Source organism: Melanerpes formicivorus, unplaced genomic scaffold (genome assembly GCF_026170545.1).
Source record: "Melanerpes formicivorus ecotype bairdi unplaced genomic scaffold, bMelFor1.0.p_v2 SCAF_50, whole genome shotgun sequence".
NCBI classification, from domain to species: Eukaryota; Metazoa; Chordata; class Aves; order Piciformes; family Picidae; genus Melanerpes; species Melanerpes formicivorus.
In genome coordinates, this window is record NW_027142402.1 from 4,806,605 (window position 1) to 4,824,614 (window position 18,010).

The following is an 18,010-nucleotide window of genomic DNA, read 5'->3' on the forward strand; positions in this document are numbered from 1 at the left end:
CCCCTCGCTGCGCCCCCCAGACTCGGATCACTTTCCGCCGACCACAGGTCGCGCTTCCCCTCAAACCCCCCGACCTCTGTGCGGCCGACCCACCGCGGCACCAGGCACAGCCCCTGACGCTGCCCCATCCCTGTCCCCAGCCCCGTCCCCGCCACCGCCCGCGCTGCCTGCTCCCGCTCCCGCTCCCTGCAGGCGGACGGGCGGGCTGCAGTGGGCTGGGCCACAGGAACCGGCATATTTCTTGACAGGCGTCAGCGTTGTCCTATGGGGAACGAGGACGGGCCTGAGCGGCAGCAGTCCAATAGCGGGCGCGATCCTACGTGATGCGGTTACCTGTGAGGTATAAAGAGGCTGCGTGCGCACTAGCCCCTCGCTTACACAGTATGGCCGGCGACATTAGCTAGCGCTCGCTCAACGCTCTTCTCTGTAACAGGGGAACACACGGACTACAAGGAACCGAACCGCATCGCCTGCCCGCCCGCACCCCCGCTCGGACTGTAACCCTCTCACACACACGCTCACGCCGCACTCGCCGCTGCGCACTCCGGGTGGTTTTCGCTGGTTTAAAAACAAAAAAAAAAAAAAAAAAAAAAAAAAGAAAAAATCCTTTTTCTTACTATTCCTTTTTTTTTGTTTGTTTGTTTGTTTTCCTAAATTAATATTAAAAAAATTCCTTGGAAGGTGAAACCCGCCCAGGACGAACTGGGACCCGGCGGCGGCAGCGCGGCCCGTGCAGCAGCAAACGGTAGCGGCCGGGGGCGGTAGTTTGGTTGTCGTTAATTTCTGTGGTTGTTGGTTGCCGAGTTGTCTCACCATGAAGGAGAACGGTGCACACTTCTTCGAAGGGACCGAGAAGCTGTTGGAGGTGTGGTTCGCCCGGCAGCAGCCCGCGCAGCAGGAGCCGCACCAGAGCAAGGGGTCCGGCGATCTTCGCACCATACCCAGGTCCGTTAACGGCCGGGTTCGGGGGTGGGAGGGCTGCTCGTAACGGCCGGGGGGCGGGAGGAGCCGGTGAATGGCTGGCGCACGCGGGGGCCCGGGTGTGGTGGCGGCGGTGCGGGGCCGGGAGGGAGCCCGCGGGGCTAATGGCCGTGCGTGGACTGGCGGCAGGCTGGTTCCGGGGTGCCCCCGGGGAGCCGTTAGCGTCAACGGCCGCGCGCGGGTTCCGTCCCCCGCCCTCGGTGACAGCCCCGGCCTCTGCCGAATGCCGCGGGAGAGCGGGGCTTGACCTTCCGTTGCCCTCTAGAGACCCCCCCGCCCCATCCTCAAGGCCGTGGCGCCGGCCCGCGGAGGCAGGGAACCTCCCCTCGTTTCGGCCGGGGGGGAAGGTGGCAGTGCCGGGGACGGTGCGGCGCGGAAGCCATTCCGTTCCGCCACCTCGTGCAGCCCCGTGCGGTCCCTGCTGGCAACATGTGGCGGCGGGGAGGGGAGAGCCGGGCGTGTGCCGCGCCGGCCGGGAGCGCCTGCGGGGAGGGGTGGATGGCGGAGTGTCGCAGTGCTGCTGGCTGCCGGGGCCGTGGCAGCGGCCCCCACCCCTCTGCGCCAAGCCCCCGCGCACGTCGGCGGCTCCCGGTAGCTGCTGGCCCCGCTCGCAGGCAGAGCCATGGAAGTCCTTTTACGGTGGGGCTCTTGTCCCCGCCAGCTTCCGGAGGGAAAGACTGAAAATCCGTGCCCGTCGGTACCGGCAGTGCTGTGCTGCGGGAACAGAGGGATAGGAATCTCGCTCCCAGTTCATGGAAGCGGGAAGGGAGAGATTCCTCTTGCTGTCGCGACAAGTATTGATGGTTCCCCCACATGGCCGGTTTCGTAGTGACCTCCGGCAGTGTGCTGCTGCTGGGCAGGTTCATCCAGCGGGCGGTACGCGGGCACCCTTCCGTGCCTCTCTATGGCGTGGCAGGCACCGGGCATGTCCCCCCCCACCTCCCTGAGAAGTGTGGCTGGAGCCACGGTTTACACGTGAGGCTCTTGGCTCGGCTCCCAGACCGCGCTGCCTCCTTTTTTCCCCCCCATTGACAAGTTGAGGCCAATGGGAGCTGGTTGCCGCCGGGGGGTGGGCCCGCGTCTGTCACCCAATGGGCATGTGAAGAATGTGCTGGCGCTCCTGCCCCTGCCACCCAGAGCGGGGGGAGAAAGGCCTGGGGCCCGTACGGCTCCTGCCGCACACGTGTTTCGCTGGGAGGGGACAGCTCTGCCTCCCACGGCTGAGGTGTGTCCGGCCGGGGCCTGGCCTTTGTTAGTGCGGGAGCTGGTGGCCACCTGCCGGCACGCAGCTCATCGCTGGAGATTGCCGGCGCGGTATTTCGCAGGCAGGCAGGCTGAAAGACTGCAATACCTACACCTCTGACTTGCTGTAATAGGGACTCCAGCTGTAGGTCTGCAGGTTACATTGTCAGAAGCGTCCTGAAAGCTGTGAGCTTGAAGTACAGAGCAGAAATCTGCTGATGTGCCCTGGAATGGACCCAGAACTCTGTGCAGGGTTGGTATGTAGCCATATCAGGTGATGTAGATGAAAAAAGCAGACTCACACAGAGCAAATCTGAAGGTTATACTTAGGCCCATAGCTCACTATCAGTATGGTGAACTGTTCAACTTCCCAGGTTCTGATGGTGCCTGGAGCATCTAGGTGCTTTCAGTGTATCCTGATCAGCTTGTGTATCACTCTTACCCAGTGGATATCGGGGAGCTTCTCATGATGTACCTACTGCATGCTTGGAATATGTTAATGATGGTAACATCTCCATTCAGAGGCATACTTAGCACACACTATTTGTCTTCTCCCTTGGTATTTCTCAGCAGATTTCTTATGCACATGTATCAGTAGGGTTGCCTGTCCAAAGGTTTGGATTGCCAGTGGGCAGGTGCTGCTGTTCCTGAAATAACAAGTAGTCCAAATGTGCATGTGTGTAGAGACACCGCTAGCTCGTGGATAGTGGAAACTTCATTTCACCTGTCAGAAGCTCTGCAGAAGCATATTTAGCTTCACGTCAGAAAGTTACAGTGGCCAACTCTTACACCTACAGGTCAGAGCTATTTACACCTCTTTGAAGCCTGTACTTAACATGGAAATCATCAGATCTGGTTACATAGATCCTCGAGATGTAGTGTAGCAGATAGCACAAGGCAACAATTTGTATAGTTAGTGTCCAGGCAGTGCTGGAAGACTGGTGCAAAGCCTAGCTGAAATAGGTGCAGATGATCAGAGTTAAATGTAGGTACTTGAGGATTCCTGTTGTGTTTGACTTCACATGTGAAAGATTCCAGAAGCAATCTTGACTTTGCATTAATAGGCTGGTGTTGGAGTACACAGGTGTAGTGTGGAGACAGCATTCTGCAAACGCTTTCCTTGCTCACACAGTCGTGCTCTCTGCTGTTCTGGCAGCTCAAGCTCATGTGTGCAAAACTGCAGCCTTCATTTTTAGAACTGCTCAAGATCATTTAATGTAGTTGCAAGGCAGGTGCTGTGATGTGGTTTAGATATGAGTGTGAGATTCTAACAGGAGATAGTCTGTTGAGTGTGTGGTCTTTAATACAATTTCAGAATTGTGAGCAAGCTTTAAAGGCCTTCCTGTTAACTAGCTCTTAATGCAAATTGTTAATTGAAGCTGTGTACCTTCTGGTAGGAAGCTGTGACATGTCTGAAAATTGTGGTTAACCTGTGTCCAGGAGTAATTATTAGTGATATTCTTGCTAGCCTGAAATTAAGTTTTAAAAGCATATTGGCTTGCAGAAAATTGTTGCTATTAAATGTATTACAGCTCTTAAAAAGTCTGGATACAATGTATCCCACTGTGCTAATTTAAAGGTAATTGAATAAGCTAGTTTCTGTTCAACAGAACTTGAAATCAAAGCTGAAACTGTAGAACAATAGCTAAATTAGAATCAAGTTGCAGACCAGTTGAGCTTGCCTTTTGTATTGTACTACCTGCTTAGTAGTGAAACGTGAGCCATTCATCTGCTGAATGACTAAGCTGGTGTTCAGAGGGAAATATTTCCGTGTTGCATGTGCTTGCTAGGGATTAAATATTTTCAGGTCTTCACTGGCTGTCACCAGTGTGAAAAGGAAGAAGGTTCAAGAACTGATGCAGTTGCATTTTCCCATCTATTCCTCCTACAGGCAAGCCTGCTTCCCAGAGGAGAGCTTGGATAGGTGGGAACTATTTTGGAGAAATCCTTACTTACTGTTTTAATACAGTCAGCTTTAAGCTAGGTGTAAAAAGGCATTTGCTGAAAATGATGAATGTACTGTGGGCACTGGAATTGCAGTGAGTGAGCAGTGCATTCACTCTCCCCGCAGCAATCTGTTTATTCCTTCAGATGATGTGCAGCTCTGAATTTCTCATCTCGAGGCTTGTGGTTTTCAATGTATAGAACTTGGAAATTACAGGATGGTGATGCAAATATTAGGAATCCATATCTCAAGCATTCAACCCTGGACTATGCTGAAATGGAACTGTCTGCATTATGATCACACAAGGGATTGGAGGCGGAGGGAAGGTAATGAGAAATATGGAATGACAGGGATAGGAGATTCTTGTGCTGTGCTACATAAGAGCTTGTAAGCACCAATACAGTTAAGCATCTGCTGGGAGTCCTGTAAATACTTGCTTTGTGCTGCACCCTATGGCCTGAGTCGACTCACTGCTGCAGTACCTCTACCCTTTGCCCCAGTCCTCGGGACCAACGGCAGAGCAATCTGCTTGTGTTCTCAGGCAGTGAAGGCACAAGGAGGCTGGGCTCAGCCCCATTCTATTCTTTCCTCCTGCGGTGCTTCAGAACAAAACAGTGTAGGGCTACTCTGTGTGGAGACTTGGAAGAAAGGACAGGCAGGGTTGTGCCAGAATAAGGACTCCTGTTACTCTGTACTTACGGAGCTTTTTTACATGGAAATGAAAGGTCATTTGGAGAGCTTTAAGAATTCAGCCTGCCCCTCATCAGGATGAATATTCATAGGCTAGACTTCAGCAAGCAAGCTCAAAATTACCTGTAAGGTATGTGTGCTTGTAACTCATTGTATTTGAAATACGATTTCACCTTTGGGAATAATTCTGTAGTAGCTGGCTCAGGGTGTTCTAGGTAAGAAATACTGTGAGGAGTGCTGCTTGGAATCACTTCTGACGTGGATGCCGTTTCCTGTTCGGGTGCCTGTCTTTCATTCAAGATTAAGTGCATGTGCCCGGAGAGTCTAAGTTGAAGATAAGGGAGATGCAGACAGTCTTCCTAGGAGTGTATCTGCTCAGAGCACAGAGGGTGTGTGGGTTTTGTGCACTCCAAGATAGTGCCCAAGTAAAACTATCAAGTTGCCAGTGCTTTGTCTAAACTGAGTGTGAACATAGGTCAATATAATCTCTTAAACAGTGCATTATAAACTAGAGCTCAGTTCTAGAAGGAAATGGATTCATATGCAGCTGTTTGCAGAGAAATGCCCTAGCTTTAGAAAGCTTGTGATTTTTGTGTACTGTGATAGTTTGTGTTTTACCAGTTTCAGGATGCTTGAAACTCAGTCTTGCAATGCTGCTGACATTGCTATTTTGAGCCAGCTTCCACACACCTCAGCAACATCTCATCTCCACAGGCACTTTAGACAAGGCATTGAGTTTGACTGTTCTGGATCATGGCATTGGTAGGAATTTGCTTATTTATCAGTTACCTCATTAGCAGGCTACAGTTATTTCTCTTGGCTCCTAAAAACACTTAGGAGGTAACAGTTGAGTGCTGATTTTAAAACAAGATGAAAATGCTTACTTTGAGTACTACAGACTTGTCAGCTTCTCTGTTTTCATGAGAAGCTGTACAGGAGTATGGATACAGCTTAAGCTCCCTTCAAGAGTGTCATAGGATTTGTTTCCTAAGTATTCCTGCCCTGCAAAGCAGTGCTCTCAGTGCTACCTGGGCTGCATCAGCAAGGTCCTTTTACTGGAGTGGTGGGCTGGTATGTTTGTAGAGTATATTAATTGGTGGTAGGAACAAGTTCTTGATGTAGTTCTTCCTTCTTACATTGCTGTTACCACATTCCCACTTGGCCCAAACCAGCAGTGTTGTTCTTGCTGTCTCATACTTGACTCCTGTCTAGAATCTGTTTTATCCTTGAAAGGAAAGGCTCAGAACAGGCCAGTAACTTGCATTCATGAGTATGGCTTTATCTGGCAAGGAAAACTTGATTCATAGTTCATTCATTCTTCGTTTCTGAGGAATGTGAAATAAAGGAGCAAACATGGTGGTTTGGAACTGGCTTGAGAGAGACTGATGGGTCATTTCATTACACCCTTAAAGCTTGCTTCCTAAAAATGAATTCTGCTGCTGAGTTCTGGTAGCTTTTCCATGCTGACATACCTGGGTGGCAGTTTGAATGGAAGCGATTTGCACGCTGGTAACAAGTCTGTGCTGATAAGGCACCAACCATTGCAACACAGCTATAGTAGATTGCAAAACTTGACTATTCTCTTGGCACATTCTGCTAGTCAAGTATAGAAGAAGTAGCTTTCTACCATTCAAGAATGGACGTTTTTCCATACTTAAGTAGATATATTCCATTTTTCTTTGGTGTTCTGAGCAGCATGTGTAACCTTACTGGAGAAACTGCCTTTCAGTGGGTGGCAGTTTATCTGACATGTCAGAGATGGGATCTTACAGCTTTGGAATGAAGTTGGTAACAAGTCTACATAACAGCAAGGAGTTGGTCTCAAATGTGCTTTGAGTTTGGAGTTCAAATGAATGTAGGTCTGCTACAGAATGTAGCTGCTGATTATTGCCATATATGATTGGCTGGAGCACAGGAAAGGCATTTCCAAAGTGTTTGGGGTTGTCCTGATGTCTGGCTGTGGGGAGTAACTTAGGAAATCATGATGCAATCCACATAATCCCTATTGAAAGGGGGATTTTGAAGACTAGAAGTCCATGGTAGCATTTAGAGTAAGTTTCTGTGGTTCCCTTTATTCAGTTTGAGATTTTGCTTCCCAGGGAAAAGTTCACTCAGTTATGGAACAATGTTCTCAAGTATGTTAGCTATGGACTTTGAGGATTTGTACTTGATAAAAATCAGACTGGATTTGCTGAAATGCATGGAGAGAACCATGGAAATCTACTTTTAATGTGGGGGTTTTGTCTTTAAGTGGCACTGGACATTGCTTGTCTCTAGTAACAAATAAACAGATTAAAGAGAAAGGAAAGGTAGACTGCCAGTGAATTTGGTCTACCTGGTACAGAGTAGTCCTAAATGGTCTGCCTTAGCTCTGTTAAAACAATGGAAAATGTCAAATACTAAGATTGTCTTGTTTAAATGGCCTATAGTGAGGTCAAATCCAGCATGTTTAGTGGCCTGCCTGTAGTTTCCCGTGCTTCACTTCTAAAAGCACATAGGTACAGACCAGTATCTCTGCAAAACTCCTCCCTTACGTAGCCAAGTCTCACTCTGGATGCTGCAAACCTTTGTTGCCTTTTAAGGCTTCTGGCTCAAGCATGATGCTCTGCATGTTTCTCAAGTTATAAGCTTTTACTGTAATCAGATCAAATGATGAACTTAACTTACTCTTTCTTGTAAAAGCTGAACAGGTGACCATTTAGCATATGCTTAGCTCTGGCTTCTGTAGTGGAAAAGAATTGATCACAGCTGTAATTCACAAAGGTCTTGTGCTGCTGTAGATTTCATCCCTAGTAACTGAATGCCAACTATAGTGCTGACAAACATATCTAGGGACTTGTGCAATATTGTGGTGTTGGTAATCATTGTTGTGTGACCTTACCACCAAAACTGTTACATATTCCTCTGTTATGAAGTGATTGAGACTTTTAAGCCATTTTCCTGGAATGCAACTGCACTGCAGTGTTACTTAAAACTTGCTTGTCTATATAATGCTCAGGTTTTGGACTGTCTGAGCAGGTAAGAAGCTTGTGAAGGCTGAGATGTGTGCTCTTGAAAGGCCTAAGATAGACACATACCTATTAATACTTAGACAAGTAGAGATCAGATTTGTAGTAATGTGCAAATGGGGTTAGTGAGGCTGAGCATCAGGTAGGATAAGGGAACTGTCTCAGCTTTCATAAAGGCTGTTAGACACTGGGTGTTTCTCTTAGCAGCAGATGAAATTGTCACTAGTGGTGCTGCAGTCAATTATTTGAATGAATCAACACACTACCTAGTTCAGTTTACAGAAGGAATTAAAGGGTTAGAGGGGAGAGTAACAAAGCCATACCTGAGCATTAAAAACAAGCTGGTGTGTTTTCAATTTGACATGCAGATTTGAATGGTCTGTGCTATCATGTTTATAGCCTAAGGAAATTTCATCAAGGTTCACTCACTGGGGTTCACTTTGATGTGATGTGTCCAGTTACATCAATGAGTGCATGAACTGAGTGAATTCTATGTTAAAAGTCTTCACCTTTCATGCTCTTGGGTGCAGAGACTTGAGACAAGCCAGTCTTGGTTGGGCTATACTCTTTGCCCAGGGTTCTAGAAGGCTTCTGTTTAACCTGTTTGTGCTTTTCTATGATTTCTTCCCAGGATTGAGTGGGACAAACTTCTGGAGAATGTGCATTGTTTGATCATAAGTGTGACAAAAACTGACAAGCAGGAAGCTTATGTACTCAGGTAAGCCACTAGCTTATTCTTTCAGTTACCAAGAGCTAAAAAGGTTCAAGCTGTCATGTGGCATCCTCTTGGCTGGGTTAAGATCCTGCTGTTCATGACTAACTTGCAGGGACCTGCTGATCACAGTACTGTCATGCTTCTCCAGTGGCAGAAGTGTCTTTATAGTTACCAGTGTTTCTTTTTCAACCAAAAGGATTAAGGACAGAGCTATGGTGTTTCTGCACCTGGTCACTGAATTTTGTCCAGGGGTCAATGAGTCTCCCCAGTTAAGAGGTTTAGGATTACTGCAGCAGAACAGTGCATGTCACTTTTATGTCAGCAAAAACTATCAGTAGATTGCCTTTAACTCCAGGTAGTGCAATCAAGTGCTGCAGCTCTTGAAGCTGAGCTACAGAGACATCTGTGGAAATGCAGTTTGCCTGAGACTTTGGATGCTTTTCTGTTGTGCAGCAGTGAGTTATAAGGACACTACATCTGCCATTTGTTTTTCATCCTGCAAAACACTTCCATAATTATTCTACGTGAACTTTACAGACTGACACTCTGGTTTACATCAGATTGAAAAAACTGAAGCTTTGGTACTGAGAGACTGCCTTGAGGGAAAGGCTGGGCTAAGAGCAAGCCACTCAAACTGTGCTGAAGTCTTGTTTCCCTGAGCCTGACATTTAAAACAGATTTCTGAAATAAATCTGACCAGTTACAATGTGTCCTGGATGAAATGGAACCTTGACTTGGAATTCTTAGCATTCCAAACTGAATTAGTGAAGCTAGACTTCTATTGCCATTGTTCAGTTACTTGATGAGAAGCTCCTTGTCCCATGTGCTGAAGTGTTCTGGAAGCTAGCTGAATTCATTGGTTTGAGCCATTTGCCAGGCATGTTGATGTACCCTAATGTCCACTGACAGTAATATATTAGGTTGGGCTAAGAGCCAAGATGCAACCATTCTCTCCTGACTTGCTTTATCTAAAGCACTAAACACAGTGTAACTTTTTTTTCAGTGAGAGTAGCATGTTTGTCTCCAAGAGACGTTTCATTTTGAAGACGTGTGGTACCACCCTCTTACTGCAAGCACTGGTTCCCCTGTTGGAGCTTGCTAGGGAGTACAGTGGGTTTGACTCAATTCAGGTAAGGTGTCAGAAATGCTGCACACTTGCAATGTACAAACAAGCTTTTTACTGCTAGTGCAGATTCACTGATTTTATTCAATATGCCAAAACTTCCATAGGCATTTCTGCATGCTTCCCATAATGGGAAGATTGTCTTCTGAGGTTGCTTGCTCTGCTGTAGGATTTAGCCTTCTATTTGCTACATCCTAAAAGCTGTTATGTTGAGTCGCTTACAAATGAAGCTAGGAATGACCATATGCCTCTCTAGTGGGAATACAGGTAGCAGCTCTTTGAGAAAGAAAATAAGTCCTGTAAAAGCTTGGCACTTGATTTTTCTGGCTGCTTAGATTGAAGGTCGACAGACCTAATCAATATCTAAGATGCACCTTTATTTTTTTCCAGAGCTTCTTTTATTCACGTAAGAATTTCATGAAGCCTTCCCACCAGGAGTACCCACATAGGAATTTCCAGGAAGAAGTTGAGTTTCTTAATGAAATTTTCCCAAGTAAGTTCATAAAACTCCAGTAAAGTTAGAGAGCTTATGGGGAGAGCAGATGGGAAGTGACAAATGGAACAGTGTGTGCAGGCTGGCAGCCCCTTCATTCAGCAGTTCTGTTCTGCAGGTGGCACAAGTCTGCAGAAAAAGCCAAAACAAAAGCTATAAATACTTCATTTTTTCACTGATTTGCCAAGATAAAAGTTTCAGTCATGCTAATCTTGACACTTACCACCCTGTCTTAACTGAAGTCAACTTCAGACATAGTAAATCAGTCTGTAGAATTCAGCTCTCACTAACTGTAGAAGCCTCATTTAACGTTAGGGTTGTGATTGAGGGTAACTGAAGCGTTGAAGGAAGAATCTAGTCTTAAAGTCACTGCACTAAAGCCTGAGGCTAAACATTTAATAAAAGCAAAAGCTACAAGAATAATCTTGAACTTCAACTACTAGCTGAAAAGTTGTTTTTTTTGAACAGATGTGGAAATGTAGTACTTGTGAGAGTTACCTGAGACTAAATGCTAATCAAATCGATTCAATAGATGCTGAAGAGTACTTGAGTTGGTCTGCACACAGTTAAAGCTGTCATCTGCATGGCCTGTTAGCAGGCTCTAAACTGCAGTGTCCAGAGCATGAGGTGGTTTTTCTGATGGTAAATGCCTTGGTTTTGACATAGGTGCTAACTGTACAGTAAACCTTAGTGTTCTCTGAATGATTTCTTGTATCTTTAAATGGGAAGTGTAGCCAGTCCTTTACCTAAAGGATCAGCTGTGCTGCATTAACTGGAGACTTCTTCTCTTGTCTAGATGGAGCAGCTTATTGCATGGGGCGTATGAACTCTGATTGCTGGTATGTATGTGAAGGCTTGGCACTTCTTCTGGGCTTACAGTGGAACTTGGTGGTGCTAACATTTATTACATACATGATCTGTGTTTTCTGTAGGTACCTGTACACCCTGGATTTCCCAGAGAGTCGGATATCCAATCAGCCTGATCAGACACTGGAAATTCTGATGAGTGAGCTTGACCCAGTAGTGATGGACCAGTTCTACATGAAAGATGGTGTTACTGCAAATGATGTCACTCGTGTGAGTTTGCTTGAGAGCAGCCTTTTGGGGAGTGGTGAAAACTGGGCAACAAAATGTTTCACTTAATACTGAACACAAGATTTATTTTGTGGTAGGAAAGATCTCCTAGGATGTCAGGCTTATGATTTGTGGGTAAAATGGATTTAAGTCTAGAATGTTTTAGGGAATATAACTTCACACTTTGAATGCCCCTGGTTTATTAAAAGGAGCAGTTTGCAGTGCTTTGGGTTGATTGGAAGCTTACCCTCTGAAAAATGAATGGGATTAAAACCACAATGGAGCAGCTTTGATGGATTTAGATTGAGGAGTGAGACTTAAACTGAAGATAAGGAATGCCAAGGGGTAATTTGGTATCAAAACTGATGTTAAATCATGGAGCCACTTGAGTAGTTGGGGACAGGGAGCAGATTTAAGGTCAAAGCATAACTTGGTGGGTTTGTCTCCGTTTTCTCTTCAAGTGGGCAAGTCCTGTAACTCAAGGTCTGTCTGACAACCACTTTGACCGCTGTTGTTCCATCTTGGGCTTTGATTCTCCTACTGTACTTGCTGCTGAGATTTGGCTGTAGCTCAAGTACTGTGTGGGAAATCCAAGTGGTTGGAACTACACCTCATTCTAGAGTGAGCATGTATAATGTAAACAGCCTTCACATTGTGGGTACTGGTTGAACAGGAGCTCCATTTAATGTTTGGTGGCAGAAGCAATTATGTTCTAGAATTCTAGGCTGTTCTCTTGTCATGGAGCTCTGCAGCTTGTTTCTGTGTCTGGTAACTTGCCTGCAGCTTGGCACTCAGTCACTAGCTTGGTAAGCGACAGGATGCAAAGCAAGTTTGTCTGTAGTGGAACAGATCATCAAGTGACTTGTTATTGGGAGAGTTCTAGTGTCCTGTCCCCTAAATCTGTGTTCATTCTGCCTTTTAGTTAGGCATGTATGACAAGCTGAGTGGTGTGGTTTTAACTTGTGTTTCAGATGAGTGGAATTCGTGACCTGATACCAGGTTCTGTTATTGATGCTACAATGTTCAATCCTTGTGGGTATTCAATGAATGGGATGAAATCGGATGTAAGTATTGCACTTAGTGACAAGCTGTTCAAGCAGATACTGACTATTTGGTGGTGGTAATACTATTCTTATTTGCAGGGAACTTACTGGACTATTCACATCACTCCAGAACCAGAGTTTTCTTATGTTAGTTTTGAAACAAACATAAGTCAGACCTCTTACGATGACCTGATTAGAAAAGTTGTGGAGGTCTTCAAGCCAGGAAAATTTGTGACAACCCTCTTTGTTAATCAGGTGAGTTTTCTTGAGCTTGTCAGCTCCTGAAATGCATCTACACAAATTAAGGCCAGAGATTTTTTTTACTGGAGTGTTATTAGTGCCCAGCTTGCCTCTGTATTTAGATGGAAAGTTAACAATATTGTTTAGTATTGACATGTACTAAATTTGATCTCCAGAAAATGTAAATACTAAGCTAATGCAGCCCAATCTTGGTTTTCTCAGAGTAAGAAAATGCTTTGAGTTGGATGGGACCTTTAAAGGTCTAGTCCACCCCTGTGGTAAGCAGGGACATCTTTAGCTAGATCATGTTGTTCAGAGCCCTGTCCATCCTCACCTGGAGTGTTCCCAGGGGTTGGAGCATCTACCACCTCTCTAGGCCCTATGTACTAGTGTTTCACTTCTCTAATTGTAAAAAATGTCTTCCCTCTAAGTCTAAATCTACCATCCTTTGCTTGAAAACCATCTCCCCTTGTCCTCCTGCAACAGGCCCTACTGAAAAGCTTGTCCCTATCTTCCTTACAGGCCCCTTTAAATACTGGAAGGCTGCTGTAAGGTCTCCTTGGAGCCTTTTGTTCTCCAGGCTGAACAGCCCCACCTCCCTGAGGTGTTTCAGCCCCCATAATGGTTTATTGAGAAGTGTCCATAGGGAGCTGCATTGCTGCCTGGGAATGACCCTTCCTGCAGTGCTGCTGGGCAGGGGTTTGAAGCCTGTTGTTCAGACAGCATCACCGGAAGCGCGCGTACGGCGCATACTGCTTCCCAACGCTGACTTTCCTAACCGGAGCTTTCCCTTTCTCTGTTTCCTAGAGCTCTAAATGTCGTACAGTGTTCTCCTCTGCCCAGAAGATCGAAGGGTTCAAACGTCTCGATCACCAGATTGCCCAGTTCAGTGATTACAACTTTGTTTTTACCAGTTTCACTAAACATCGCCAGCTGCAGCACAGTTGATTAGGAATGAAGAAGAAGCGCAAAAAGAAATCCCATAGAGAAGGTGGTGGTTGCTTTCTAGTTAATGATTCAGGGGGCCACGCTTTCCACTCCCACCACCTCGTAGTTGTGGAAAGCCCTAGGTGTAATCATAGTATAACCATTTTGAATTGTATGCATTATTATATCAAGGAGTTAGATATCTTGCATGAATGCTCTCTTCTGTGTTTAGGTACTCTATGCCACTCTTGCTGTGAAATTGAAGTGCATGTAGAAAAATCTTACTGTATGAGACTTTACAACATGTGTAAAAAGGATGCAGGTAGAACTACACACAGTATAGTTTTTCTCCAGGTATCACCAAAAATTCCCCACAGACAAGGCTTTCGTCCTCATTAGGCTTAGCCTCGACCTACTCACCAAGGGCAGTTCTGTGTTGTCACTTTTCCTTTTCATGTATGTTGTGATTTCAGTCCAAACCAGCTTTTGACAAACTTCTATGATTTCTAACAAAACTGATTCCTAATGACCACTTTAATGTTTGGAGAAAATTCTTAAAACAGTTACCAGTTGTTTTGCTACTACAGGTGGTGGATTTGTTTTTAAATCAGACTTGATTTTTTTTCCATGCTCTAATAAAGCTTCTAGGAATTTGCTCAGCTATACTATGGCCCTAGGCTAATGCATTGCTCTCTCACCCTCAGAAACCCGAGTATCGATACTAATGCAGGTTAAATTTCATCCTAATGCTCATTTATCTGTCCTCATCCCCAAGCTGTCACACTGTTGGTTACACAATGACAGAATTTGAAGAAGGTCCAAGACTCAGTGGGAGGAGAGCTGAGTCAGGATGCGAGTGCTTTGGCACTGTGGTCTGACAGCTTTGCGAAGTGCAAGTTCATATTGGCACCAGGCATTTTCTTTCCCTAGTCACCAATTATGTCAGACTAAGAAGCTGGTGCTGATGGGCACTAGCAGGTAGATCTGGTGAAGGAGTGGAATTTGCCACTCTGGGTGTGTTGACTGATTGGTTTGGGTTATTCTTAGTGAAACCTGTGACCTACCACTTCTAACTGTAAAGAGTGCTTCTCAACTGGTCCAGTGTCACCTCATTTTGTTGTTCCAAGCAAAGCTAATGCCTCTCTCTTGTGACAGTCCTGTGACATTGTTGTGCATGTGACTTATGTTGTATTTGAGTGTTGTGACTTCATCTGTTTTTTCCTCTGAATTAAGGTGGTTCCTCTTACTGTGACTTGAGGGCATTAAGTGAAGGCATAGAACAAGAACTGTCTGGGGCACCTGGACAGCAGTGAAGTAGAATGCTATTCATAGAGCATGAATGTGTAATTCAAAGTCACTTTAATGGGTATTGACTAAAAGGCAGGCTTTAAAATTCTGGCACACTTTCAGCTCTGTTTGCAAATACTGGGATTGTAACATCTGTGAGACCAGCATGGTAACTACAAAATTGAGATGATTGGGTTTTTTTTCCCCCCCTTCTTGTCCTTGCAGTGTTTTGACTTTCTGGTTTGACACAGTGGGGTTTTTGTTCCTTCTATATTTATAAATGAAGCACTTTTTCAGTGCTTACAAACTTAAGTCTGCTTGGTTAGAAATCAAGTGGTTGGAACTTTTCTTTTTTTTAAGCATATTGATAATGTTCTTTTACCAATGCTATCAATGACATGCTGTAAATGGCACTAAGGCTTTTTGGTGTTGATGTTGAGGACCAAGATTTCAGTGGGTTGTTTTTTATTTGGTGGGGTTTTTTTTCCTCCTTAAACATTGTCCCAGCTGACCTGACATTTGTTGGCTTGAGGTCCTTTAAGTAGACTGAAGATCCCTCTTCAAGTAATACTGAAATACACATTGTTACAAAGAGAAGCATAAGCCTCAGCTATGAAAATGAAAGCTGTTGAATGGATTATTGGACTATCTTAGGGTGACCAGGATGGGGGGAGTATGGTGTTTATCATTTCTGTGGTGTTAGACTTTGATCATTTAAAATTATCTGTACCACAACTTAATGCTTCAATAAAAGTTCGCTTAAATTGTTTGTAGTGATGCTCCAGCAATTCTACCCTTCATCTCTTGTGCTTTTTGGTACCAAATGGGTTCATTCTGAAGGAGATTCGTGTCTTGGCCTAAATGACTTTCAATCCACTTTACCCTTAAGGGATGCATCTCAACTCTTAACGTGTTGGTAGTTTAAAATGAGATAGCATGTCCAAGGAAGATAAAAATGTTGCTTTTGAGGCTAAAAATGTTTGTCTAAACTAATGCACAAAGATTAGATCTTTACTGGTTTCATCTAGTCTGCTTTTTTTCTTCAGCATTCAGTGTATTTCTGAATTAACTTCTGCTTCTGCCAGTCTTAAATAACAACCTCTGGCATACATTTGTGCTACTTCAGCTTAGACTGACTTTGGGAGTTACAGATGAAGTTTGCAGCCTCAACAGTAAACCAGACCAGAAGCTGGGGGCTAGGAATGTCAGTCCTAAGCTGCTGCAACAATCATAACTGAAATGTCCATGATGCCATGTGATCAGTCCTGCAGGAACAGCTGCAGCATAACCATACCTGCATAACACCAAACAATGAATCTGCTCTGGTACTTAGATCTGAGTGGAGGGTGACTCAGAGCAGGTACTGGCTATTAGTCTGGCTACTGTTTTGGTGGGGTAGGAATGGGTGTTTGGCAGAGAAATGCTGAAGCTTCCCAACTGGTGCAGTGTAAACTGTGGCTTTCCCGGTGACAGTCCTAAAAGCAATTGCCACCAGTAGCTAAAGGCACAATGCTTGGAACCAATACTTAGGATGTGCTCCAGAAATGTAGTTATCCCAAGCTGTACAGCCAAAACTGTGGAAGTACTTCATGTATAAACTGAAGCCTGTTAGAATGCTGAAACACAGCCTGTGACCAAAGCCTAGAAAGAGCAGGGTCATTGTGCTGGCCTGTTAAGCTTCCATGCCACCACAGTAATGACAATTAAGTAGAAAAGTTCATGAAGGGCTGAGGGAATTGCTGAGTGCTACATGGAGTTAAAGAGGATTCAAATGCAAATGAATGCAGAGAATCATCTGCATGTTCTTAAATGCACACTAAAATACTCCAGTTTCAAACGCTTTCAGAGCCATGCTCTGAATGTACCTACAGACAAGCATTTGGGAGAGAACTGTCATTAGAAAGCTGCTGAGACAGGCATTTCCTGACAATTTTGTTCCATTTGACTTTCAATTACATGTTTTAACTTCAGGTTGAGTTATGCTTGTGTGTTTTTTGTCCTGCATCTTTCCACATTGGTGGTGTGCTCTATGGTGTAGGCTGCATATTGCCTACAGTGAGTTAGTGACAGAGTGCACAGTTAAGCAATTGCATGTTTTATCTCCCTGATAAGAGGCTTTTCTATGCAGTTAAAAGGGGATTGTGTTCTTATTTCACAATCAAAAGGAAATTCTTGTGTGAATGGACCACTGTAGGAGCACTGCTTTATAGCTGCAGGGAGCTCAGTGTGTGCCCCTGCAGAGTAACCACAGCAAGGAAAACTGACTCTACCAGTCTAATTTCCAGCCTCTGAAGTTGTCTTACTTCATGGACAAAATAAGGACTTGGTACTTGTTTTACTGTTTAAAATGCTGCACCAACAAAGCTACAGAAAGCCGAGCACACAGCTGAATGTTGTGGTGGTTATGGGGCTGAATGCATCATTTGATGCTGTTCTAAAGCAAAGGTAGTGCTGCTGCATTAGAGGGGAGGGAAGGCTGTGTTTTTACTAGGCTATTGAAGCATTCCCAATGCAGTTAAGATCCTCCAAGGCTGTATCATATGGAATACTTATTGTATGCTAATTTGATTGGATGTTAAGATTTGTGTTGTTCATATGCTGTGTATTGCCTAAAATCCCATTACTAGCTAAACTATAGATGGGATACTCTCCACACCATCTCTCTCAGCTCACATTTGCCAGTTCTAAGGATTCTTACAGACATGCATTTCACAGACACCTTCAGATGGTGCAGAAATTGGGGGGTGGTGGTGGGGTGTATTTGAAGATCTAACATTTCATAGCTCCTAATTATCAAATCTTACCTAAAGTGAAAACCTGACAGAAAATGAAGCATTGATGGAATTCCTGATTTAAATATAGACTTGGGAAATGGAATCTGGGGGGAGAGAGAGAGAGAAAATTGCACATTTCTATTACAGCACACTAGGTTAAATATATTCTCTGTAATGACAGCTGGCACATATTAGCACAAGACAAAGCTCCAAAGGCTTCAGGGTGTATCTGCTGAAGCTACACTACCTACAGCTGAAGGGCAGCACACATGAAGCTGACAGGTATAAAACAAACAAAAAGCCATTGTTGTAATTGTCTGCTCTTTTCTGACTGAGCTTAATGTTAGTATTTGTTCAGCTGTGCTTTCACTGTCTTTAGGCAGCTAATCAACTAAATTAATAGCCTTTAATATTCTAGGTTTAAGCTTGGTTACAAAAGTTTCTCTGCAGCTTTCTCTTAAGCACCCT

The 18,010-nt window shown here is 44.8% G+C and overlaps 1 protein-coding gene across 1 annotated transcript; it reads left to right on the forward strand.

The window, feature by feature from the left end:
- The first annotated feature begins 364 nt into the window (after positions 1–364).
- AMD1 (adenosylmethionine decarboxylase 1) lies at positions 365–15,537 on the forward strand. Its single transcript, XM_068160536.1, has 9 exons — positions 365–945; positions 8,498–8,584; positions 9,585–9,711; positions 10,095–10,197; positions 10,994–11,036; positions 11,130–11,274; positions 12,243–12,335; positions 12,414–12,569; positions 13,362–15,537. The coding sequence occupies exons 1-9, from the start codon at positions 815–817 to the stop codon at positions 13,500–13,502; spliced, it is 1,026 nt and encodes a 341-aa protein (XP_068016637.1). The 5' UTR covers positions 365–814; the 3' UTR covers positions 13,503–15,537.
- The last annotated feature ends 2,473 nt before the right edge of the window (positions 15,538–18,010 follow it).